Source organism: Musca vetustissima, unplaced genomic scaffold (genome assembly GCF_032173495.1).
Source record: "Musca vetustissima isolate MV318-11 ecotype Yass unplaced genomic scaffold, APGP_CSIRO_Mvet_v1 utg23670, whole genome shotgun sequence".
NCBI lineage: Eukaryota > Metazoa > Arthropoda > Insecta > Diptera > Muscidae > Musca > Musca vetustissima.
The window spans coordinates 80,947-106,972 of NW_026876683.1; the positions used below are offsets into that span (position 1 = coordinate 80,947).

A 26,026-nucleotide genomic window follows, 5' to 3' on the forward strand; every position below is an offset into this window, starting at 1 on the left:
GGGTAGGGGAGTGGGTTGGTGTGCGTGTGTGTGTGTTATCAAATTAACAGGAAAGAGAAAAAAAACGAACGCAGTACGAATGTTCAATAAAATATTGAAAGGTCGATACCCGAGTTTGGGCATTCACATTAATTAATCATTCAAATTAATTTAAAATCTGAGATTTCAACGTATTTAGATTAAAAGTCAGGGCGGTCAGTGGCGCCCCTAGTGGTCATATAATAAATTAATCTGCAATTACAGTATGGCGTATCCCTAGTGTCTGTCCTGTTCTGCGGACCTCTAGCATTTGGAAGTGGAACTAACTCACTGAAGTTGCCTAACTCACTGAAGTTGGTGCTACCTAAATGACCATTTTGCCATTAAGCTCAGTCTATGGGGCCGCAGTTCTTGCCAGTGAGTTAGACCTGTTGGGGTGGACAAAAAAACAAAATTTTATTGCCTAGCGATGAGCTCTGAACACAAATCAGCAGAGATTGAAACAGCAGACATGAAACATTGGCTATGTGAGAGAAAAACCCACCTCTCCATGTCTAAAATGATGTGTAAGTTTCGTGAAAAACGGTTCAGATTTAGATATAGCTCCCATATAAATTTTCGTCCGATTTAAGGTAAATGGTCCACCAAAGACCCTTTTTATACCCTCCACCATAGTATGGAGGGTATATTAATTTTGTCATTCCGTTTGTAACTCATCGAAATATTCATTTCCGACCCTATAAAGTATATATATTCTTGATCAGGGTAAAATTCTAAGACGATCCGTCTGTCCGTCCGTCTGTTGTAATCACGCTATCTTCTGAAGGAATTGAGATAGGGTGCTGAAATTTTGCATAGGGTTGTCTTTTGTCTGCAGGCAGGTCAAGTTCGAAGATGGGATTTATCGGTCCACGTTTAGGTATAGCTCCCATATAACAGTACCTCCCAATTTTCGGTATTTTGGGGTTCTTGATCTCGTTTTTCAACCGAATACGCTGAAAATTGGTACATTTAGTTCTTATTGGGTACTTAATGTCCCCACAAAAAATTATAAATATAGGTCCACTTTTTCTGGTAGCCCCCATATAACGGTACCTCCTAATTTTCAGTATTTTGAGGGTTTTGATCGTATTTTTCCACCGAATTGGCTGTAATTTAGTATTTTGAGTTCTTAATAGGTACCAAATCTCTCTACAAAAAATTATGTATATAGGTACATTTTTTCGGATAGCCCCCATATAAGGGTACCCCCAATTTTCGGTATTTTGGGGTTCTTGAGCGCGTTTTTCAACCGAATACGCTGAAATTTAATACATTGGGTTCTTAATAGGTAGTAAATCTCTCCACAAAAAATTATAAATATAGGTCAATTTTTTCGGATATCCCCCATATACGGGTACCCCCCAATTTTCGGTATTTTGGGGTTCTTGAGCGCGTTTTTCTACCGAATACGCTGAAATTTGGTACATTGACTTCTTAATAGTTTCCAAATCTCTCCACAACATATTATGAATATAGGTCCATTTTTTCGGATAGCCCCCATATAAGGGTACCCCCAATTTTTGGTATTTTGGGGTTCTTGAGCGCGCTTTTCAACCGAATTTGCTGCAATTTGGTATTTTGTAGTCGTATATGGTAACAAATCTCCCTACCAAAAAATTATTAATATTCGCCCCCTCTTTGGGGTAGTCCCCATATAACCCCCTTTTTATATTAAAATAGTTATCTGATTTGTTGCGCGTTTTGGGTTTGGTTCTAAGACCCTTTTTTAAGCATTTCAACTGCGGAGGAGAGAGAGAGATAAAAAATTAGAACGTAAGGTTCGGTAGTGAACTATAGCCGCATTTAGACCTAGCCCCTGATTGGAGGTTCCAGAAGGAGTGGACCGATATTCCCCATCTTCGAATTTGAACTAAGCTTGGAAGAAATAATAAGATGGGCAAAGTTCGGATGAAATCTAAATTTTCTGAAACGGATTTGGTCCAAAGAAACATGGGGTCTAGAACCAATATTTCGATGAGGCACATTTTCATCGTGTTAAAGTGTATATACCCTCATTAGACATAAGGCTGAGGGTATAATTATCCTTTAAAAATTTCGAAAATTTTTATTATGGTTTACATAATCCGTTTTTAGAAATGTCGGTATAAGTCCGCTTTTTGGTGGACCGTAAGGTTCGATAATGAACTATAACCCGCATTAAGACTTAGTCCCTGTATGGAGGTTCCAGACAAAGTGTACCGATATTTCCCATCTTCGAATTTGAACTAAGATTGGAAGAAATAATAAGATGGACAAAGTTTGGATGAAATCTAAATTTTTGAAGCGCATTTGGTCCAAAGATACATGGGGTCTAGAATCGATATTTCAATTAGCCACAGTGTATAATTATCCATTAAAATTACTGAATTCTTTATTATGGTTTACATAATCCCTTTTTAGAAATGTCGGTATAGGTCCACTTTTTGGTATGTTCCCATCATTTTCATTTCTAGTACCTGTCAATATATCTATGGTGGAGGGTATCCAAAGTTCGGCCCGGCCGAACTTAACGCTTTTTCACTTGTTCATTCTATGGCGTGTATATTTACTCCTGAAGGACATAGACCCGAGAAGTTGATAGTATATCCAAGAGGAGAGGCTGGCATTTAAATTGATACCAATTATATTGCCGTATGTACTCGGATGTGGGAGTTACACTGAAATATTTACAGGTGCCTACGTATTCATACATTATTTAGTAACCCATTACCACACTAGAGGACGGAAATATAGCGCTGCTGATCGCTTTGACATTTCCCATGAGGTTCCAGTTATGGTCAAGGACAACTCCTATAATTTTCGGTGATGATCAGATAAAAATTTTGGGATGAAGTGGACCGAATACATAATTTTTTGTGTTTTTTTTGAGTCGATGCCAATAATAAGCGGAAGATCACAACACAACCCACGGCGAAGGGATTCTGGACAGTTAATTAAAAGGAAAATACTGAATATGAATAGTAATATTCGGGAAATATGTCAGTGTAAGGAAGAAGTGCTGTTGACCTCTTCTAATCGGGCTAGAGGGAGCAAATATCACGCACAAAGTTAGAATTCCGTGGTAGTTGTGTAGGGTATCGTATGGTCGGCCCCGTCCGACTATACTGCTCCGCCCACTTGTTTCAACATATTTTTTTTCTCGAGAATATACCCACTAGACGTGAATTTTGTAGGTGCCCACAATGCAGTAGGTGAAGAATTTTTAATTGATTTTCCAGAGCGGGCCTATAGGGGCCGTCCGACTATACTGCTCCGCTCACTTTTTTCAACATGTTTTTTTCTCGAGAATATACCCGGCATTAGGCGTGAAATTTTACTGCCCAGAATGCAGTAGGTGAAGAATTTTTAATTGATTTTCCAGAGCGGGCCTATACAGTACTAGTTGTGGATTTGTTTTTTTTTTTAATCTCCATTCAAGTGGCCCTCAGATTGCATTTGGTGTGGATTTTTTTTCATTGGGATCCCCACATCACTAGCCATAGAATATTAAAGAATTTGTCTTAAGGACACACACGGGATTTTTGAAAGAATATTTCTTAAGACTTGGATTTTTTGTAAGATTTTGATTTAGAGGATCAACGCAGGCTCGTAGGTACCACATAATATTAGGAACGGATTTTTTAAAGAGATTTTTCTTAAAGACCCAACCATGCTTGAATTTAAAAGAATTTTAAGAATATTTTTTCCGTTGACCTTTAGCATACATCTTTATATGTTTAGAAATGTTAATAGCATAATGTTGATGAACATGTCCAGCTCCCAAAAAATTCATTGTGCCGGTGTTACCATGTATACATCACCCTGAAAATAAAATTTTCTTAGAAAAAAAATTGCATTTTGTTGACCTAATATTCTCGGTAAACTTCACAAAAAACAGACGATCCAAATTTGGCTATTGATTATTCTTCTTGGAACGATGTCACTTTATCAGATGAGAGGCCTCGGGGAGCCTTTTATTGACCCGATGTTTTCAAGAAACTTCAAACAACAGACGATACAAATTTAGACATTGATTAGTCTTCTTGGAACGACGTCACTTTATCAGGTGAGAGGCCTCGGGGGGCCTTTGCTAAAAACTTTATCTACTCCACACAACCATTCTCGCATTTGATTATCAAATTTATGATCAAAATATTGGTGGGTGCAATATTCGTCATATATATTTTTTGGGGTTCGCTATTCACATCCAGCGATAAGGTATTGAGTTATTTTGTATTTTTTTTTTGTTGTTTTTGTTTTTCTTGCTTAAAAAATAATTCCCAAAAATATTACTCACTTGCATTTATTTATTCGTCTGTTTGTTTGTTGTTTTGTTTATTAAGTCAATAAGGGGTTATAAAAGTCTATACGGATCTATACAGTACGTTATGCCAAATTTCGTGCAAATCGAAAGATATATAGCGACTTTGGTGCACCATTTACATGAAATCGGACGAAACTATATGTGGGAGCTATATAGAAATCTGGACCGATTTACTCGAAACTTGGCAGACATCACTCTAGGCTCAATTCAGTACGTCATGCCAAATTTCGTGCAAACCGAAGGATATATAGGGACTTTGGGGCACCATTTACATGAAATCGGACGAAACTATGTATGGGAGCTATATCTAAATCTGGACCGATTTTCATGAAACAAGGCAGACATCATTCTAGACCTAAATGATTAAGCTGTACCAAATTTCGTGCAAATCGAAAGATATATAGGGACTTTGGGGCACCATTTACATGAAATCGGACGAAACTATATATGGGAGCTATATCTAAATCTTGACTGATTTTCACGAAACTTGGCAGACATCATTCTAGGCTCAATTCAGTACGTTATGCCAAATTTCGTGCAAATCAAAAGATATATAGGGACTTTGGTGCACCATTTACATGAAATCGGACGAAACTATATATGGGAGCTATATCTAAATCTTGACCTATTTTCACGAATCTTGGCAAACATCATTCTAGACCTAAATTATTAGGCTGTACCAAATTTCGTGCAAATCAAAAGATATATAGGGACTTTGGGGCACCATTTACATGAAATCGGACGAAATTATTCATGGGAGCTATATCTAAATCTGGACCGATTTTTACGAAACTTGGCAGACATCATTCTACACCTAAATGATTAGGCTGTACCAAATTTCGTGCAAATCGAAAGATATATAGGGACCGTTTACATTAAATCGGTTAAATATATATATGGGAGCTATATCTAAATCTGAACCGATTTTTCCCAATTTCAATAGGGTTCGTCCTTGGGCCAAATAAGTGACTTATACTAAATTTCATCCAATTCGGATTATAAATGCGACCTGTACTTTGTTTACAATTTAACATGGACAGACAGACAGACAGACGGACGGACATGTATTAAGCGACTTAGAAAGAGATTCTATGCATATTCTCAAAAGGAACCATGTGTCTATCTCGTTTCCTTTTGCCTGTTACAAACATATGCACGAAGACATAATACCCTGTACCACAGTGTGGTGAAGTGTATAAAAATGCAGTCATAGTGCAGGAGGGCTTCTTGAGAAAAATCTTAAAAAAAAGCTATGTGCAAATTATAAAATTCAAAAGTAGAATAAAAACCTATTGGGTTTTTCCAGTCTCCAGAAGTGCCGATTTAAAAAAAAAATAATTGTATGTGTCCATATCAGTCATGAGCGCGGATTTTTTAAAGAACTTTTCTGAAGTTTCATAAAAGCCAGGAGTGTGAATATTTATAAACAAATTCTTAGTGTCTAACTCAGCCATAAGTTCGGATATTTTAGAAAAATTTTCTACAGAATCCTATCAGTCATAAACACACATTTTTTTTAAATTTTTTATGAGTCAAGCACAGCCCTAAGCTAGGATTTCAATCGTATAAATCACAGTCATAAGCTTGTAGTATCCAAACATGTTTTCTAAGAGACCAGCACAGCATAAAGCGTGGATTTAAAAAATCCTAAGAGTCCATAGCGAGGATTTTTTTTAAGATTTTTTTTGCGGTACCATCATAGCCACGAGTGTGGCTTTTTTAAGACATTTTTTTAAGGGAAAAGAGCGTATTTTTTGAATCATGTTTAAGAAACCACGAGCGGGAATTTTTTAAATCGTGTTTCAAAAGGATCGTACATCTATAAAAAATTCTTTGCATCTTGTTTTCAAAGAGTCCACAGTGCTAGTCATTGTTTTCTCAAAGATTTTTCTCAAGGACCCTCACAGCACTTGTAGCGAATTTTGTTTACAGAGTTTTCCTATGTCATTTTTATAAGAATTTTTCTTAAGGGCCCACACAGAACTATGATAGTTATAATCATTGTTTACATGTTTTCCAGATTCCAGACCCAGTATATCAGATATCATTTCATACATATATTTATGGCGCCCAACTGAAGCGACAGCCAAAGGTGAGCTGTTGAGCGCCATCTAGATATGAAATAAAGACATAAACTCAAAGAGTGGCCGAATCACTGTGTCTGAGCTAAGCCAAGTGCCAACAATGATGGCAACTAATAGGGCGGATAAAAACGCCGATTTATTCTGTCACGAAAAAAATATTTTTTCTAAATAAGTAAAAAATTTATTTATTTATGATATGTCCAATTACAGCTACTGTGAATATAAAGAAAAATGAGAATAATCCTATATATGGTATTATAGATTTCCACATAAACGTATGTCAACCTCCAAGAATCCGATATATCAAACTACAACTACTCCGGTTGGAAAATTACGCTAAAAAAAAACCAAATATCATAGAGCCATATCGAAAACAAAGTCTGCAAAGATGATTTTAACCTCCCTTGAAACCATAATGTCAATAAGTTCGGCGAATAAATCCTGAAGCAGTTAGAATATCGAAAATGGGGTGAAAAACGTTTTATTGAAGCTAAGTCAAATATTTTACCAATTGCGAAAGTTTTCTGGAAATCGTTTTTCCAACCTCCAAGAAGATGGAAAGCAAAATGAGAAGCTGGAATACAAGAAAGTAAAGCCCCTTCGATAGGACAGCAACTTTTGTGGGTCCTTTTTATTGAGACTATGTCAAAACATAAGTCCGACTTTCGTTTTCTACTTTTCTAAGTCGTACTTCTACTTTTTTCACTACTGAAACCTCTCTTGGAGCAGACACGGAAGATTCCTTCCCAATGACTGGCGTCCCACTATTCCCACTAATGGAACATGCGAGACCGAAGGCTGAGGGGTTTCTTCTTCTAACATCATAGAGCCATATTGAAAAAAAATCTGGAAAGATGTTTTTAACCTCCGTAGATAATGTCAGTCAGTTCGGCGAATAAATCCTGACACATTTAGAATATCGGAAATAGGATTAAAAACGTTATATGGGAGCTAAGTCAAATATGTTACCAATAGGAAACATTTTCTGGAAATCGATTTTCCAACCTCCAAGAAGCTGGAATGCTTCTCTAAAAATACTGAAAATGTTGGGGGACCTTTTCATCGAAACTGTGTGAAAATATAATTCCGACTTTCGTTTTTCTAGTACCTTTCCCTTCTACTATCTTTTTCACTGCTGAAACCTCTCTTGGAGTGGACTCTGGGTCAGAGTGGACTCTGGTCAATAGGTCTGACTTTAATCTTCTCAATGACAGCTTTCACACTATCGCAACATGCGAGATCGAAGGTTGTGCTCTTTTCGGCCACAAAAGTTTATTCGCTGCCTGTTGCAGTTTATCCACCTATTTAATCCTCCTCATTGCCACAGAAGTTGAGGTGGAGGATTGGAACTTGGTCGAAACAGCTTCTACTTTAGTCGCCGATGCTGCCTTTGAGACAACTCCTGCCTTCGGCCTCTTGTTTGCCACATACTTTACAGTAGGTTTGCTATGCCGTCACCTTGGTTGTGGTCCCGGTAGAGGTAGTCAATGTACGCGAGATAGGAATTCGGTCGATCGGAAGTTCCCCAGAGGCCTTGTGGGATCGGACTAAAGAATAAGCATGCCTGTTTTGATAATGATCGATCAATATTTAGCGGGTCAAATGGACCCTGATTTTTGTGTGAAAAATGACAAAATTTGTCATATATTTACTCCTGAATATTAATATTTATACCCTACACAACTATGTTGTCAGGGTATTATAGCTTTGTGCAGCCCCAAGAGTTTGGACCCATCTCCACGAAATTTTGCATGTAGGTTGAGTTCTGGCCAATGAAGACCCCTATTGTTTTTGGAAAAGATTGGTTGATATTTAGGGGATGAAATGGACCAAAAACTTTATTTTTGTCTGATTTTCTGGTCAGTCTAGAGGCCGCAATTATGGCCCAAACATCGCGACTTTTTGCATGGAGAAGGGGATCGGACTAAAGAATAAGCATGCCTGTTTTGATAATGATCGATCAATATTTAGCGGGTCAAATGGACCCTGATTTTTGTGTGAAAAATGACAAAATTTGTCATATATTTACTCCTGAAGGACATAGGCCCGAGAAATTGAGAGGTTGGCCTTAAAATTTATACCAATTATATTGTCGTATGTGCTCGGATATGAGAGTTACACGTAAATATTTACAGATGCTTACGTATTCACATATTGTTTAGGAACCCATTACCACATTGTAGGGCGGAAATACAGCGCTGATCGCTTATAAAATTTCCATGAGGTTCCGGTTATGGTCAAGGACAACGCCTTTAATTTGCGTTTATGATCATGATTTTTTTTTGTGTTTTTGTTTTAGTCGATCTATAGGCCACAGTTATAAGCTGAACATCACAACACAACTTACGGTAAAGGGAGAATGGACAAGTAGTTAGATGGACTGTACTGAATATTAGTAATATTCGGAAAATATGTCAGTGTAAAGAAGAGGTGCTGTTGGCCTCTTATCAGGAAAGAGGGTGCAGCTATCTCAAAATATTGCCCAGACTCGGAATAAAACTTCGCGGAAAGTTAGAGTTCCGTGGTATCCTAAACAGCTGATTTTTCGACACTTCTTAAATTATTTCCCTATTCTGGCGATTTTACAATAATTTTCGCGTTTTTCCATCACAATGCAATTGACCACACTCTCTTCGACTGACATTTTTTTCTGTCTGTCGACCTACGGAACCCTATTGTCGATTGATTTTGGGACTTTATTATTTGCTTGCAGGATTTAAACAAAGTTCTTAATTTAATATTTTAATTTTAATATAAAAAAATTTCTATATGTGTGATTTTGTGTAATGTAATTATGTTCCCCTTCTGAACAAGTGGCAAAATTTTCCAATTTCACACTTAGTTCATTACTTATTATACTATTTAATTAAATCCCCTTTTAGTTAAATCCAGTACGATGTAAACGGAGAAAGTAAATTCTATTTTTTTATTGTCCCTACAACAATGTGTTATCATGTTATAGTGAATAACAAAACGAAGTGTCATTCAATGAACTAGTTCATTCCGGAACTAACAAACAGCTGGTCAACTGTTCAAATTGTGATCAGCTGTTGGTTGGCCCTCCTCTCGTTTGCTTTGACCTCATTCGTAAACAAACCAACTCCTTTTTAGTCTCCATCCCACCTCATTCGTAACTTTCCGTCTTCTTTTTTGACTTCTTCTTTACCGGGCATTTTGACTTTCCCATCCCATTCGTAACAGGTGGAACGTTTTTCAATATTTCTGTCGGTGAAAAAGGCGGTAGAAAAAAAGCTTCAGCTTCACTTCAGCCAGCATCAACAGCACATCAAACAAACATCTGGGGGTTTGCTGGCTGGACTGGAAACCGAGGACTCGGACGCATCTGAATTATAAAAGACAGTTTATTTAAATTATTTAATAAAAATAAATTATTAATAAAACACACATGTTATATTGATTTTAGTATTTTTGCATATATATCTCTCTGAGAGAGATTGCTCTCACTTCATATAACATAAAACGGGAAAGAAATATCCAACATTTGATCATATTAGTAGCATGGCCAAGCGTTTATTTGCCCTGGATTTTGAGGTGTTTGGAAAAGTGCAAGGTAACTATCGACACATATATACTATTTATTTTAATACATATATCTAATTTTTATAGGGGTTTTCTTTCGGAAATATACCGAAAAACAAGCAAATCACTTGGGTTTAAGAGGCTGGTGTATGAATACCTCCGAGGGAACAGTTAAAGGGCAATTAGAAGGACCACAAAATGAATTAAATGAAATGTTTGTAAAGAATAATCATTCACTCTTTTTATTATTAATTGTTTATCGTTTTTTTTTTTTTTTGTAGGAAACATTGGCTACAAAATAAGGGAAGTCCTAGTTCTCGCATCGATAAAGCAGAATTTTCCGAAATGAAACCCATAGAAGATTATAGTTTTCAAAGTTTTGGAATTAAACGTTAATCAAATTTGATTTAGTGTTATACATATTTATATATGCCCCATTTAAATCAGAAATAAAAAGAGGCTGTTTTATTATTAATTATTTAACAGATCAAAAACAATTTTAGTTTTTGTATAAATAATTAATGTTACCTCAATTTTCTATTGATACCATACTACATCTATACGTTTATATTGTTCGGACACCTATAGTAAAATTCCATGAAGGACTAATGTAGTATTATTTAGAGCAAAAAGACGCAAAAAATATTTTTTTATAAATAATCAATTTGTTACTGATTTTTGATACCTATATACTTCATTCAGAGATTTCATTTGTTCGTCGACTTATAGTGAAATTCGATATAGGACATTTTGTCCATTAACGTCCAGTTGCTAAAATTAAGTATTATAAGAAGTATAGGCGTAATTAGGAAATGCTTCAAAAATGCACAACAAATTCTTTTTTGTATAAATAACCAATTTTTTACTGATTTTTGTTTGGGGCCTATAGTGAAATTCGATGTATAACATTTTTTACATTAACACCTAAATTAAGTATAGTAGCAAATATTAAGTATAGTAGGAAATATGGACAAATTTTGAAAATAAGACAAAAATTCCTAATTTTTTAACGATATTTTATTTGATATGAAATCAGTATAAATAATTTGCATATTCGTGGACCTATTATGAAATTTAATTTAGAAAATTTTCTTCATTGACACTCAGTTTCTAAAGTTAATTATTTTAGGAAATATTGAGATAAATGGAAATTTTGGTCGATTTCAAAGAATAATTTCTTGTATAAATAATGAATTTGTTTGTGATATTTTAATTGATAAATACCATATCTACGTATTTCGTTTGTTCGGAGACCTATAGTGAAATTCGATGTAAAACATTTTCTTCATTAATACCATAGACAGACGACAGCCTTAATTTGCATTAAAAAGTTCTTAATTTGAATTAATATTTACCCCTGACAGATGAGAGTTTCTGCATTTACGAAACAGTTTTTTGCTTCAAAACAATTGTTTGTCTGTGTGTAGGATGACATTTTTTTTACATTTGCTCCGATATTTTTCGGGATTTCATCTTTAGGAAATTGATACATGACATAAAGGAGGAATAGCAACTATGATTTTAGCAAAACAGCTCCCAATTTACAAAATGGTTAAAATTTGCCTTCATTTCTTATTTTGATTTTCAGAAATACAAATAAATTTGACAAGAAACAATTAATTTTCGACAGCATTGCCATATTGAAATTGCCTAATTCAGTATAAATTCAGTTTGATTTTGTGCATTAACAACACCTAAAAATGAGGATAATGTACAAGTTAATTTGAATTAAGGATGTTAATGCAAATTAAGGCTGTCGTCTGTCTAGGCTATAACACTGAGTTCATAAAATGAAGTATAATAGGAAATATAGACATAATTGGGAAATGGGTCAAAACATTCAAACATTCTTATAAATACAATTCAATTTGGAAAATGTCATAATATTTCTTTTATAAATAACAAAATTTGTTGCTGACATTTTTATTGATATGTAATGTATCTACAGATTTTTCTTGTTCGGCAACCTATAGTGAAATTCCATGTAGAACATTTTCTCCTTTAATAATTTGTTCCTAAAATGAAGTATTTTAGGAAATATTGACATATTTTAAAAATGTGATGAAAAACGTCATACTATTTATATTTTGTATAAATTATCAATTTGTTTGGGATTTTTTACTGGTATATACTATATCTACAGATTTAAATTTGTCGGAGGCCTATAGTGCAATTCGATGTAGAACATTTTCTCCTTTAACATTTAGTCCCAAAAATGAAGTATTGTAGGAAGTATTTGCATATTTTGAAAATGTGATGAAATATGTCATATAATTTTTAAACTGTATAAATTCTCAATTTATTTTCGAATTTTTTATGGGCATATACTATATCTAAAGATTTAAGTTTTACAATAATTTTCGCGTTTTTCCATCACAATGCAATTGACCACACTCTCTTCGACTGGCATTTGACAGCTAACCGCAGACATCGAAGTGAATTTGCGATTTTTTTCTGTCTGTCGACCTACGGAACCCTAATGTCGATTGTTTTTGGGACTTGAATTGTTATTTGCAAGGATTTAAACAAAGTTCTTAACAAAAAACCCAATAAAACGTGAAATATTTAACAAAAGAAAAAAATAAACTCCTCGGACACTTGTTGACGAGTGTCAGTTGTCATAGTCTCTCACTCTCGGACAAACAAAAAGAAAAGAAAAAGCTCTAAAGACAGAAATCAAAGCCAGAAGTGTTTTATGCAGCAGCAGCAAGTCTTTGGCAAGCAGAAGTGATTGCAGTTGGTTTTGGAAGAAGTCGGACGACATGTCGAAACCTGGTCAAAATATTGTAAGTTTTGGGACCGGTATTATATTGGCGACCCTCCGGCAAAGAGCCACGGCATTTGCCACATCTGATTATTTAATAATAGTATTTAAAATTATTTAATATTTTGTTTTTTGATTCGTAAGTGTTTGTGTGAGTGAGTGTGTGTGTGCTCTTAATGTGTGTCACCCACCCGGCATCCTAAATGCAATGTTTGCTGTTTTTGTATTTATCCGGACCGGTAGTCAGCCACCAAGGCATCAAAAGTGTAAGACCACGTCAAATGTTTTAAATGGTCTTGTTGTTGTTGTATTTGGGATTAATCGACCCCAGTGGATAAGAGGTAATGCTTGGAAAGTTTTAGAAGTTTTGAGGCCTTTCCCAACTACCCAAAACACCGAAATTCTGGAGGTAATATTATATGAGGGCTTCCCAAAAAAGTGGACCAATATTGATTATTTTTATAGGAAGGATAGTAAATCCGGAACAAATGCACTTTACGGACACCTTTCAGATCATTTTGAAATTTTTATCATAGGTAGCCCTTCTGATGCTAATTACAGCAACATACATTTTTTCGGGGGGAAATCAGGCTTAAATGCACTTTACGGACACCTCTCAGATCATTTTGAAATTTTTACCATAGGTAGCCCTTCTGATGCTGATTACAGCAACATAAATTTTTTCGGGGGGAAATCAGTACTTCCCGAGATATGGGGTTCCAAAGTTCAAAAAATACCCCCACTTTTTATTAAATATATTTAAGTATACCACTCCGAAACGTTTAATTTTTATACAGCACATAGTCCTTTTGGAGCTGATTACAACCACATAATTTTTTTTGGGCGGAACTTCGTACTTCCGGAAATATGGGGTTCCAAATTTTTAAAAATAAGCTTATATAGTTATTTGTATGATTTAAGAATTTTTTACTTTAGGGACACTCGGATTGTTCTGGATCAGGTATGTATAATTTACCTGATTACATAAATATGTTACTATATGGGAGGAAGTCCATACTTCTTGAGAAATGGGGTTTGGAAAAAATAGGCTGGGGCCGGGGATTTAGTAATGAAGCTTATTAAATATGCTTTTAATTTTATTCAATCACGTATAATTTTTAAAAAAGAAATTGAAATTAAAAGAGAATTCTGCTCGCGTAGCCCAATTTTCCACCTGTCCATAGGAGAAAGTCTTAAATCCCCGGCCGAAGGCCGGCTATTTAAAAAAAAATTGAAATTAAAAGAGAATTCTGCTCGCGTAGCCCAATTTTCCACCTGTCCATAGGAGAAAGACTCAAATCCCCGGCCGAAGGCCGGCTATTTAGAAAAAAAGTTGAAATTAAAAGAGAATTCTGCTCGCGTAGCCCAATTTTCCACCTGTCCATAGGAGAAAGTCTCAAATCCCCGGCCGAAGGCCCGCTATTTAGAAAAAAAGTTGAAATTAAAAGAGAATTCTGCTCGCGTAGCCCAATTTTCCACCTGTCCATAGGAGAAAGTCTTAAATCCCCGGCCGAAGGCCGGCTATTTAGAAAAAAAGTTGAAATTAAAAGAGAATTCTGCTCGCGTAGCCCAATTTTCCACCTGTCCATAGGAGAAAGTCTTAAATCCCCGGCCGAAGGCCGGCTATTTAGAAAAAAATTGAAATTAAAAGAGAATTCTGCTCGCGTAGCCCAATTTTCCACCTGTCCATAGAAGAAAGTCTTAAATCCCCGGCCGAAGGCCGGCTATTTAGAAAAAAATTGAAATTAAAAGAGAATTTTGTTCTAATAACTCAATTTTTACTATTTTTTACTGATCTGTTAATTATAAGTAACTTTTTGTCTAGTGTAAACATGAATGTACTTTACATTGGAAAGAACGTTTATACGCGTTGCCAAATGTTTATTTGATCAGTAGTCAGATGTTATCGTTATTTCTTTCTACTTGATTAAACATTTGAATGGAATGTGTGTTGGAAAACATCCGTTATTTTAATTGTGGTATACATTTTTATTTTAAATAAATTTTGATTAAAATGGTTGTGAAATTATCTTGCATAGTAAAATTATTCGATGGCTGTGAAAATGGGCCCATATCCGCCACAATAGTGGATAAATTGCAGGAGTGGGGATTGATCCCGAAAGAGGGACAGTACAAATGTGAAAAGGGTCATCCATTAAAATTGATCCCTTTCGATAACTGTGATGGCTGGGCGTGGAGGTAAGTAATTAACAACATAGTAGACTAATTTAATAATATTTATAATTTAGATGCTGTAAAAAGGTCCGAGGCCGTAAAAATAAAAAATGTAATTTCAAGTGTTCATTGAGGAAAGGTACTTTTTTTGACAAGTCCCACTTGCCAATCTACAAAATTATTGTCTTTGTATTTATGTGGACGAAAAGAACTGGGACACTTGACGATATCATGGAAGAGATATCCATTAGTAACCATACTGCAGTGGATTGGAATAGTTATTGCAGGGAAGTTATCATCTTTAGTCAATTCCAAACCCAAATTCAGATTGGTGGACCAGGTGTGGAAATAGAAATAGATGAGTCTAAAATAGGCAAAAGAAAGTACCACCGAGGTCATGCAGTTGAGGGGCAGTGGGTTTTTGGAGGCATTGAGCGATCAAGCAATAAGTGCTTTATAGTGCCGGTGGAAGATCGTTCTAAAGAAACCTTACTGCCCCTTATTAAAAAATATATCAAGCCAGGCTCAGTAATAATTTCGGATTGCTGGAAGGTAAATTTTATATTATCTATATATTTTTATATACATTAATATTATTTTGTTTATTTTCAGGCGTATGATACATTGGATGAGGAGGGTTATAAACATTATAGAGTTAACCATTCCGAAAACTTTGTAGATCCACAGTCCAATCAACACACAAATACTATCGAAGGGCTCTGGCGCCATCTAAAAAGATCTCTTCCTGCATATAATCGCCGTAAAGCTTTTTTTAACGGTTATGTGCAGAAGTTTATCTTTTTACGGTGGTGCCGAGCTAATGAGAAGAATCCATTTCTGGAGTTTCTCAAGTTCGCGGGTCAGCTGTATGATCCATCCAATCCTGCAGCTGACTCCGAACTTGAGAGAATTCGAGGCGATTCTGCAGATCCTGTTGCGTTGGAAGTCATAGGATTATCAAGTTCAGAACGTGACGAGGAGGATGATTAAGCGTAGTATTTTTTAAAACTTGTTTTTATTTGTTAATTGTATTTAATATATTTTTAATTGTTTTTATTTGTTAATTGTATTTAATATCTTTTTAATTTTGTTATTTATTAATTCTTTTTTTAAATATTTGTTACTATTTTAATTTGTCTACTTCTTAATTTATTTCTTAGTTTTTTAATTTTTTCCGCTTTTAATTTGTTATTTTGTTATAAAATTACATTTTTTAAATTGTTTTCGATTATTTTAATGGCTTTTTAGTGTATAGAAGTGAAAATATCAGTCTACATGTTATACATTCACAGTGTTTTAGGATAATAAGTAAGGGTATAAAATGTAGGTTTTTATTACATTTTGATACCCCATATTTCCGGAGGTACGAAGTTCCGCCCAAAAAAAAAAATTATGTTGTTGTAATCAGCTCCAAAAGGACTATGTGCTGTAAAAAAATTAAACGTTTCGGAGTGGTATTCTTAAATGTATTTAATAAAAAGTGGGGGTATTTTTTGAACTTTGGAACCCCATATCTCGGGAAGTACTGATTTCCCCCCGAAAAAATTTATGTTGCTGTAATCAGCATCAGAAGGGCTACCTATGGTAAAAATTTCAAAATGATCTGAGAGGTGTCCGTAAAGTGCATTTGTTCCGGAAATCAGTATGGGATTCGACAGTTTCTCCCATGAACAGATGGTAACTACGACTAGCGATCGGATCTTCGTAGGTTCATATTTCCGGAAATACCAATTTCCCATTCTCGGGGTCAAAAAAATGTTTGATTTAATTCGAATCTACACTAATTCAAGAATGTCCCTACAAAATTTCAAGTGAAAATCTCAAGAACTCTTGAAGTCAAGAATCCTAGTTCATACGAGAGCCAGACATGTACTCTTTCTAACACCATTGGAACGGTGTTAGCCTTAAACGGCTGAAATGAAGCTCTCGCTAAATATAATAGTTAAGGGAGAGCAAATTCCGACCAACTCCCCAAGATGTTGAGTGTGTAACGTTCGTCCGCTCATTTCAGTGATATTATCAATAAGCTGAGAAATAGGAGCAATGACCTTAATTCGTTGACCGGCAGCACAAGTTGACCTCCTATAAATGAAAAGTTTGGTGTATAACTATGCGGCGCCAGTGTGGTTTGCGAATGTATGTGATACGCAGTGGAAAAAAGTCAGACCTGTCAGAATGCCGCCCCTGAGAACTACAACAGGGTGTCTCCTCATGGCACCAGTGGACCATATTCATAAGATCATAACCGTCCATTGGCACAGTCAAATATGGCACAGTATTGCAGTACCTGATTGAGTGTTATAATCGAGAGTACACCTGTCATATCCTTATGGAGTTATTGGCGGATTTCACTTCGTGATCTAGAGAAAGAGGCACAAAGTTACAAAGGTGTACCACTAGATTTACAGGCTTTTAAGACAGGTCTGAATATCTTCCATAAATGTGAAATCGCAACAGCAGAAGAGCGTCAGCTACCACGATAAACCAGAATGGTTTTGACACAACAGAGATCTGGTGGTGTAGCCGCCTAAATTCGTATTGGCCGCGAATTGATGACACGGTGACCATATATATGCTCGGCATATGGTTATGGTCTTCACATGACACGTACATTTTTTCAGTTGCCCAGCCAAACCCACTCACCTAACCCCAACTTCAGCCGGTACAGGTTGCATCCTTTTTGAATTTGAAGTTAGAAGCAAAACCAGATGAGCAGGAAAATTCAACAATAACATCTGGAAATTTGCTATGAATGCAAGCTATACAGATTGCAATGTTCCTGAATTTGGACACATAGTAGTCAGAACCGGACAATACAAAATAAATTATCGTTCTTACATTTGAGTTGCTATGCAGAAAATAAAATAAGATATGGCCATGTTTTAGCATGGCTTTTGTCCCGCAAAAAACGTATTTTAGCACCGAAGTGGTTGTCAGTTTCCATTTCGGATTTTTCAAGGAAGAAAAACATTTTAATGTAGGTCCTTGCATTGGCACAGTCTTTTTGGGAATATTATTCGAATTTTCCCACCGTAGTTATTGGAATTTGACACACGGATTCCTGGTAATTAAAAAACAACTTCTTCCCAGATAATGTTTTATATTTTTAAAAATCCACCACACAAAGACCTATCGTAAATTTCGGTATATTGAAGATTCTAGCCAAGTTTTTCAACCTGATAATTTACAATGTCATAGACCCCACATTGATTTTGAATTCACCCCACAAATTACAAGGGAATTGTTCGACCCCGCTGTTTTTATACCCTTCACCATAGTATGGAGGGTATATTAATTTTGTCATACCGTGTGTATTTCATCGAAATATTCATTTCCGACCCTGTAAAGTATATATTCTTGATCAGGGTAAAATTCTAAGACGATCTAGTCATGTCCGTCCGTCTGTTGTAATCACGCTATCTTCTTAAGGAATTGAGATAGGGTGCTGAAATTTTGCATAGGTTTGACTTTTGTCTGCAGGCAGGTCAAGTTCGAAGATGGGATATATCGGTCCACGTTTAGGCATAGCTCCCATATAACAGTACCCCCAATTTTCGGGGTTCATGAGCGCATTTTTCAACCGAATATGCTGAAATTTGGTACATTGCGTTTTTATTGGGTACTGAATATCTCCACAAAATATTATAAATATAGGTCCACTTTTTCTTGTAGCCCCCATATAACAGTACCTCCTAATTTTCAGTTTTTTTTGGGGTCTTGATCGTATTTTTTCACCGAATTGGCTGTAATTTAGTATTTTGAGTTATTAATAGGTAGCAAATATCTCCACAAAAAAATTATAAATATGGGTCTATTTTTTCGGATAGCCCCCATATAAGGGTACCCCCAATTTTCGGTATTTTGGGGTTCTTGAGAGCATTTTTCAACCGAATTCGCTGCAATTTGGTATTTTATTTCAAGTATCTGTCAGTATATCTGTGGTGGATGGTATCCAAAGTTCGACCAGGCCGAACGTAACGCCTTTTCCCTTGTTACTTTTTTCCAAACTAATGTAGAAATTAGCTAAATTTTCCTAGAAAGTTATGACAGACACCTACACCACGCCAATAGTGTAGGTGACTAAATTCCCCCCACCAAATAATGTAATTTATTATTGTTGTTGCCGCTACTTCTAAACGACAGTCATTTTCATTCTTATTAGTCTTCTATTTCTTTTAGAATTTTCTATTTTCTCCCTCTCTTTTCGAATTTTCTTACAAAAAAATTTATCCATCCAACATCATCTTTTACACTCAACAATCGTATAGACTATTCAAATGAAATTGTGATGTTGACGAAGCGCCAAAAACAAATTGTCAGAAAATGCGCAATCATTTATTTATTTTTTCCTCAATTCCCGTTCAGTTCGTTGCGAATATTGATGGTGAACGGAAGGATATTTTTTACCATAATATAAGGCCCTTTAAGGCCTTATTAGCAGCCCCTTTAACAGCAGCTGCATATTATTTCACGAACAACAAAAATATAGTTTAAACAAAGCTTAGACCGCCCAAGACACCGTCCCCAAATTAAGCGATTCATAATAGAAAATAGTAAAGTTTAAATTTTGAATACATCTAAAGGAAGGAAGAAGAAGACCCTCTCTGCATCATGGCTGCAATGGAATTGGAGGCATTATTCTATAGAAAACGTAATATCGTTTATGCCTTTGTACGTCATCGTTTCTTTTTGATGTGCAAACAATCGGTAAGCACTCAGCTGTGTGGATTTTGTTTTTGTCTGGTGGGTGTCTTTTTAGGAGTGTGTGTGAGTGTGCGTGAATGAATGTGTCGTTTTTTGTTTAAAACAAAAGGAAATTCAAATTTCCCATCAGCAGACATTGAGGTGATGCACACCGATTGCATTTTTCGGTGGTGGTAATTCCGTGTTCTCTTTATTTTTTTTGTTTCAATTTTCTTGTACAGTGGAATATTTTGTGGTAAAAAAACGTTGCACTAGACGAAAAATTTTTTAAACACATTTTTTTAAACCAGTGAGCGGAGCAGTATAGTCGGACGGGGCCGACCATACGATACCCTACACAACTTCCACGGAACTCTAACTTTTTTTTGGATTTTTATTCCGAACCTGATCGTGATAGTTGCACCCTCTAGCCCGATTAGAGGTCAATAGCACCTCTTCCTTACACTGACATATATTCCGAGTATTACTAATATTCAGTACAGTCCTTCTAATTACTTGTCCATATTCACTTCAACGTGGGTTGTGTTGTGATGTTCAGATTTCAATTGCGGCCTATAGACCGTCTCGAAAAAAGCACAAAAAAATTTCGGTCCACTTCATCCCAAAATTTTTATCTGATCATCACCGAAAACTATAGTCGTTGTCCTTGGCGATAACTGGAACCTCATGGAACATTTCAAAGCGATCAGCGCAATATTTCCGCCCACTAGTGTGATAATGGGTTACTTAATACTATATTAATACGTAAGCACCTGTAAATATTTAAGTGTAACTCCCATATCCGAGTACATACGACAATATAAATGGTATCAATTTAAAGGTCAACCACTCCTCTTGGATATAATATGAACTCCTCGGGTCCATGTCCTTCAGGAGTAAATATATACGCTATAAAATACAAATTTTGTAATTTTTCACACAAAAGTCAGGGTCCAATTGACCCGTCAAATATTGTCCGATCTTTATCAAAACTGGCATGCTTTGTCATTAGCCCGATTCCCTGCTCCATGTAAAAATTCGCGATGTTTGGGTCATAATTGCAGCCACTGAAGCGACCAGAAAAACCGACAAAAATAAAGTTTTTGGTCCATTTCACCCCTAAAAATTTAACCGATCTTTACAAAAAAAAAAAAAAAAAAAACCAATAGGGGTCTTCATTGGCCAGAACCCATCCTACATGCAAAATTTCGTGAAGATTGGTCCATGACTATCGTGTTTACAAATTATAATGGACAGACGGACGGACGGACACACACATGTCTTTTGGGGCTGCACAAAGCTATAATAACCTGACAACATAGTTGTGTAGGGTATAAAAATACTTTCAGGTATTAATTTGGCGTGGAATTTTTTAAAGCCTGAATTTTTTAAAAAATATTTTTTTTCAAGTAGCCCAAAGCGAAGATATTTAAAAAAATATGTTTTCATATGGGGCCATTTGACAAAAAAATATCTTTCAATTATTTTTTTTTATAGCCAGAAGTCATGGATTTTTAGAAACTATTTATATACCCCTCACCACACTGTGATACAGGGTATTATGTCTTTGTGCATATGCTGGTAACAGCCAAAAGGAAACGAGATAGACGCATGGTTCCTTTTGTGAATATGCATAGAATCACTTTTTAAGTCGATCTGTCTGTCCATGTTAAATTGTAAACAAAGTACAGGTCGCATTTATAATCCGAATTGGATGAAATTTGGCACAGGTCACTTATTCGACCCTAGGACGAACCCTATTGAAATTGGGAAAAGCCGGTTCAGATTTAGATATAGCTCCCATATATATTTTCGTCCGATTTTATGTAAATGGTGCACCAAAGTCCCTATATATCCTTCGATTTGCACGAAATTTGGCATAGTGTACTGAATTAAGTCTAGAACGATGTGTGATAAATTTCGTGAAAATCGGTTCAGATTTAGTTAGAGCTCCCATATATAGTTTCGTCCGATTTCATGTAAATGGTGCACCAAAGTCCCTAAATATTCTTGGATTTGCACGAAATTTGTCATAGCGCACTGAATTGTGTTTAGCATGATTCAGATTTCTATGTGGCTCTCACATATTTATATATATTCGTCCGATCAAATTGAGACTTGAATGACGTTATTGCGTTTTGTTGAAATGGGTGCAGATGCACCCATAGCTTCCATATGTATTTCGAACGGGTGTCTGATTGAAAATAAATTTTTAACAATGCGGCGTACCGAATAGCGTGTATAAATTTTGATATAAAACGTTTTTATAAATTTGAACATTGACTTGCAAATGTAAAGATACATATGCGCAATATACCCAAAGTGGTGAAGGGTATCATATAGTCCGCCCAGTCCGACTTTACTACTTTCCCTACTAGTTTTTTTCAAGTAGCCACCATTTTTAAATTTTTAATGAATATTTCTTCCCGTAACCACCAGCTGTGGATTTTTAGAAATTATTTTTTCAGGTAGCCACCAGTTGTGCATTTAAAAAAACAAAAATTTTTTCAAGTAGTCAAAAGGCGTGAAGTTTATAAAAAATATTTTCTTATATTTTTTTCAGTTAGCTTTAAGGCGAAGATATTATTTTTTCATGTAGAGACTATTTTGAAAAATATTTGCTTCTAAGTGAGCAACAAGGCAGTTGCGGTTTCTTAGGGGGCAAAAATTTATTTGTAGAAATATTTCAATATAAGTCCATTATTTGACCTAGTCCACATATACAGGTCCCACTCCATTTTTGGTGTATTGATGGCCTAGGCACATTTTCCCACAGAAGTGGGTGGAATTTAGCATTTTTCGGGTTCTTAGGGGCATAAAAAACTTCTACACTGAAAATACAGATAACGTATTTCTGTCATTTGTATGAAGTAGAAAAAATGGCATATCATTCGCTCAGTGTAGTCATGAACTTGAATAAAACAATAGTGAAACAAAACAAAAAAGAAATCTAATTAAATGGTCCAAATTTTGGCAACGTTGACGAATTTTTTTTTAATTTGTTTTGTGGGATAAAAATAAATAAAAGATCTCTTCCCACGCTTGTAAACGAAATTTTTATTCGCATGTAAACAAAAATAAAAAAATTGTCATCATTAATCGTGTGTTTTTTCTTTCTCTCTCTTTTACTTTTTATCCCTTTTCCGTTCCTCCTCCTTCTCCCCCTTACATTACAGTTGGTCCGTGTGCAATCTCCGGAAGGCATTAAACGTATTGAAATCTCACCGAAGGCAAATCTAAAGGATCTATTCGAGTCGGTGCAGAAAGTCTTAAAAGTCGATGGATTTGGTCTGTTCAAGGAAAGGAATCTAACCAAGGAGGTGAATATAATAAGGGACATATGAAAATATATGATATTTAATAAATTGTTGAAATCTCCTTGGACAGATCTATTCACATACGTCACAAGAGGTGGGCAGTGTACTGAAACATGGCGATATGATATATTTGAAACAAATGGCTGGTACCTCATCAAGGGTAATTATTTTCACTCTTTCCATGACAATTTAATTGATTTTATTATTTATCTTTTGCAGCGTACCAGTACCACAGCAATTGATAATTTTACCAGTGTTAAGGCCATTGCAAATTCTGCAGCAAATAGTAGTGATTTTAAACCCTCTGCCGCTATACAAGAGGATGAGGTTGATATTCTGCTGGCCAAGGAGGATGGTCTAATAAAACGTGAAAGGGATAGCAAATTGTAAGTTTGGCACAACTTTTTTTTGTGCTTTCTTTATACCATCCACCATAGTATGGAGGGTACACAAATTTTATCATTCCATTTGCAACACCTCGCAATAATCAATTTCGGCACTATATGGCGTACACCATGATCTGTTTAAAATTCCGAACAGAATACCCTTTTCAGCATAATACTATTTTAGAATTTTATTGATTTTTGAATTTCTTTTTACAGATGCCGACATGCCGCCAATGGCTGTTGTGTTCATTGCTCACCGCTCGAGCCGTACAATGAAAATTATCTCAAGGAACAGAAAATCAAACATTTATCCTTCAATTCGTATATACGCAAACAAACATCGGGCATTGATCGTGGCAAATATATGGTCTTCGAAGATATTAATTGTCGCATTAAACCCGGCTGCCGTGAGCATCCACCATGGCCCAAGGGCATTTGTTCGAAATGTCAACCATCGGCCATTACATTAAATCGTCAAATTTATCGTCATGTCGATAATGTGATGTTCGAAAATACCACCATTGTAGAGAGGTTTCTAAATTATTGGCGTACAACTGGACACCAAAGAATGGGTTTCCTTTACGGTACCTATGAAGTTAACACGGATGTACCGTTGGGCATACGCGCCAAGGTGGCGGCAATTTATGAACCACCCCAGGAATCAAGTCGGGATTCAATTAAATTGCTAACCGATGAAAATGCCGATGATGTTGAAGAGGTGGCCAAGGCATTGGGTTTGAAAAAGGTAAAGATTCGATAAATTTTTCAAATAAATTATAATTTTTTTTGCAATTTTTTCTCCTAAGGTTGGTTGGATTTTCACCGATCTCATTACCGATGACCCGGCTGCAGGTACTGTGAAACAAATACGTGGCATACAAACCCATTTCCTTACAGCTCAGGAATGCATAATGGCTGGTGAATTACAAAATCGTCATCCAAATCCATGCAAATACGCTTCGAATGGTGTATTTGGTTCGAAATTTGTTACAGTTTGTGTAACCGGTAAGTAGGGGTCTTGTTTTTTTTAACTCACTTTTATATTTAATTTTTGTTTCCACTTTTCCGTTTCCCTCTTAGGCGACAGCACTAAACAAGTCCACATGGAGGGCTATGCTGTATCGGCTCAATGTATGGCCTTGGTGCGTGATAATTGCCTATTACCCACCAAAGATGCCCCTGAACTAGGCTATGTACGAGAATCGACTGATAAACAATATGTTCCAGATGTTTACTACAAGGTAAGTACAGGGGAGGCATTAAATTTGGAGGTGGTCGATTAATATTTAGGAGGTTTTAAAAACCCAAAAAAGTTGTGTGTATTTAAAAACTAATTTTCAAGGTGAAAATGAGGTGTGGATTTTTAAAATGTTTTTTTTAAGGCCCATTGAAAACGGGGAATTAAAAAAATACATATTTTTCAAGACCCAGCAAACGCAAGGATTATAAAAAAAGGTATTAAAAATAGTTTTTTTCTAAACCTAGCAGGGCGTGGATTTTTAAACATATTTTTAAAGGCCTGCATGGGCGTGATTTTTTTTTTAAATATTTTTACGAGACCCAAGGTCTATCAGTCGTCTGGATTTATTTGAAAAACATTTGTGTGGTATTGCATTTTGGCGTGAATTAAAAAAGAAATGAAGACCCATCAGTGGTCTGGATATTAAAAATATATATCCTTAATGACCTATTAGTGGGATAGTCTTCATTGAAGATGTTACAAGGCCCATCAGCAACGTGAATTTAATAAAACAATTTTGCAGATCTTTAAGTGTTGTAGATTACTTTTTTTTTAAATCCATCAGAAAGCAATTAAAACCTTTTGTATTAAATTTTTATTTTGTAACATTCATTGTTCCATTTATTGTTAGACACCGACATATACATACACAGATTTATATATAACAAAGATATTTATATTTGACTTAATTTTGATAATTCTTCATATTGTTTCTAAAATTCGCCACACTTTTTCGTTTTTTACTTTTGTTGTAGTTTCTCTTATATGTTGTTGCTGTTTTTAAAGAAAACAAACATTTCAGTAAAATTAACATCGATTTCTTAAAATTTAAAAAATAGTTTTGTTTTAGCGGCTCAAAATCGCACCACTTCTATAGTTGTGTTAACGTAATATTTCGTAAACTAATATTTTTATTAATTTTTTTTTATAGACAGATATCGAACTTTTATTTTTTTCTTCATTAATTTTTATTTCTTCTTAGATACAAAGATCAGATAAATTCATAGTTATTTTGAAATATGTTATCATTAGCTAGCATTCAGGAGGAGGATAAAAACATATTTTTAATGATCGAACAGAGACATGGATTAAACAAATTAGATGTGACGGACCCAGCATAGACGTGGATTTTCTTCAAAAGTCCCAGCATAAGCGTGGATTTTTTTTTTTTTAAATATTTCCTGAAGTCCCAGAGTAGGCAAACATTAAAAAAAATGTTGATGACTTAACATAGCGTACATTTTTTAAAAATATTTATGAAGACCCTGCATGGGCGTGGATTTAAAAAAAAATTGTAGACTCAGATTCAGACCTGGATTTTTTATAAATAGTTTTTTAAGACCCAGAAAAGGCGTGAATTTTTTACATCAGTTTTTAAAAACGATTTCTTAACGTTCATTAGTTGCGTAAATTTTTTAAAAAATCTTTCTCAAGGCTCATAAGTGACGATTTGTAAAAAAATATTTTTCAAACCCCATCAGTGCCGCATATTTATACCCTGTACATCGATGTT

At 35.3% G+C, this 26,026-nt stretch overlaps 1 protein-coding gene across 2 annotated transcripts in view; it reads left to right on the plus strand.

Annotated features, from left to right (window-relative positions):
* The first annotated feature begins 12,710 nt into the window (after positions 1-12,710).
* Positions 12,711-26,026, plus strand: part of LOC133321257 (nuclear protein localization protein 4 homolog) — a 41,939-nt gene continuing 28,623 nt past the window's right edge. Inside the window, exons 1-7 of one of the 2 annotated variants that reach the window (XM_061530353.1) lie at positions 12,711-12,734; positions 22,747-22,890; positions 22,958-23,047; positions 23,107-23,273; positions 23,490-24,018; positions 24,080-24,278; positions 24,354-24,514. In XM_061530353.1, the coding sequence (XP_061386337.1) occupies positions 12,711-12,734; positions 22,747-22,890; positions 22,958-23,047; positions 23,107-23,273; positions 23,490-24,018; positions 24,080-24,278; positions 24,354-24,514 (1,314 nt within the window). Of the gene's footprint in view, positions 12,735-19,497; positions 19,595-22,746; positions 22,891-22,957; positions 23,048-23,106; positions 23,274-23,489; positions 24,019-24,079; positions 24,279-24,353; positions 24,515-26,026 lie in introns of those variants that run through there. The other variant, XM_061530352.1, reaches the window with a different exon arrangement.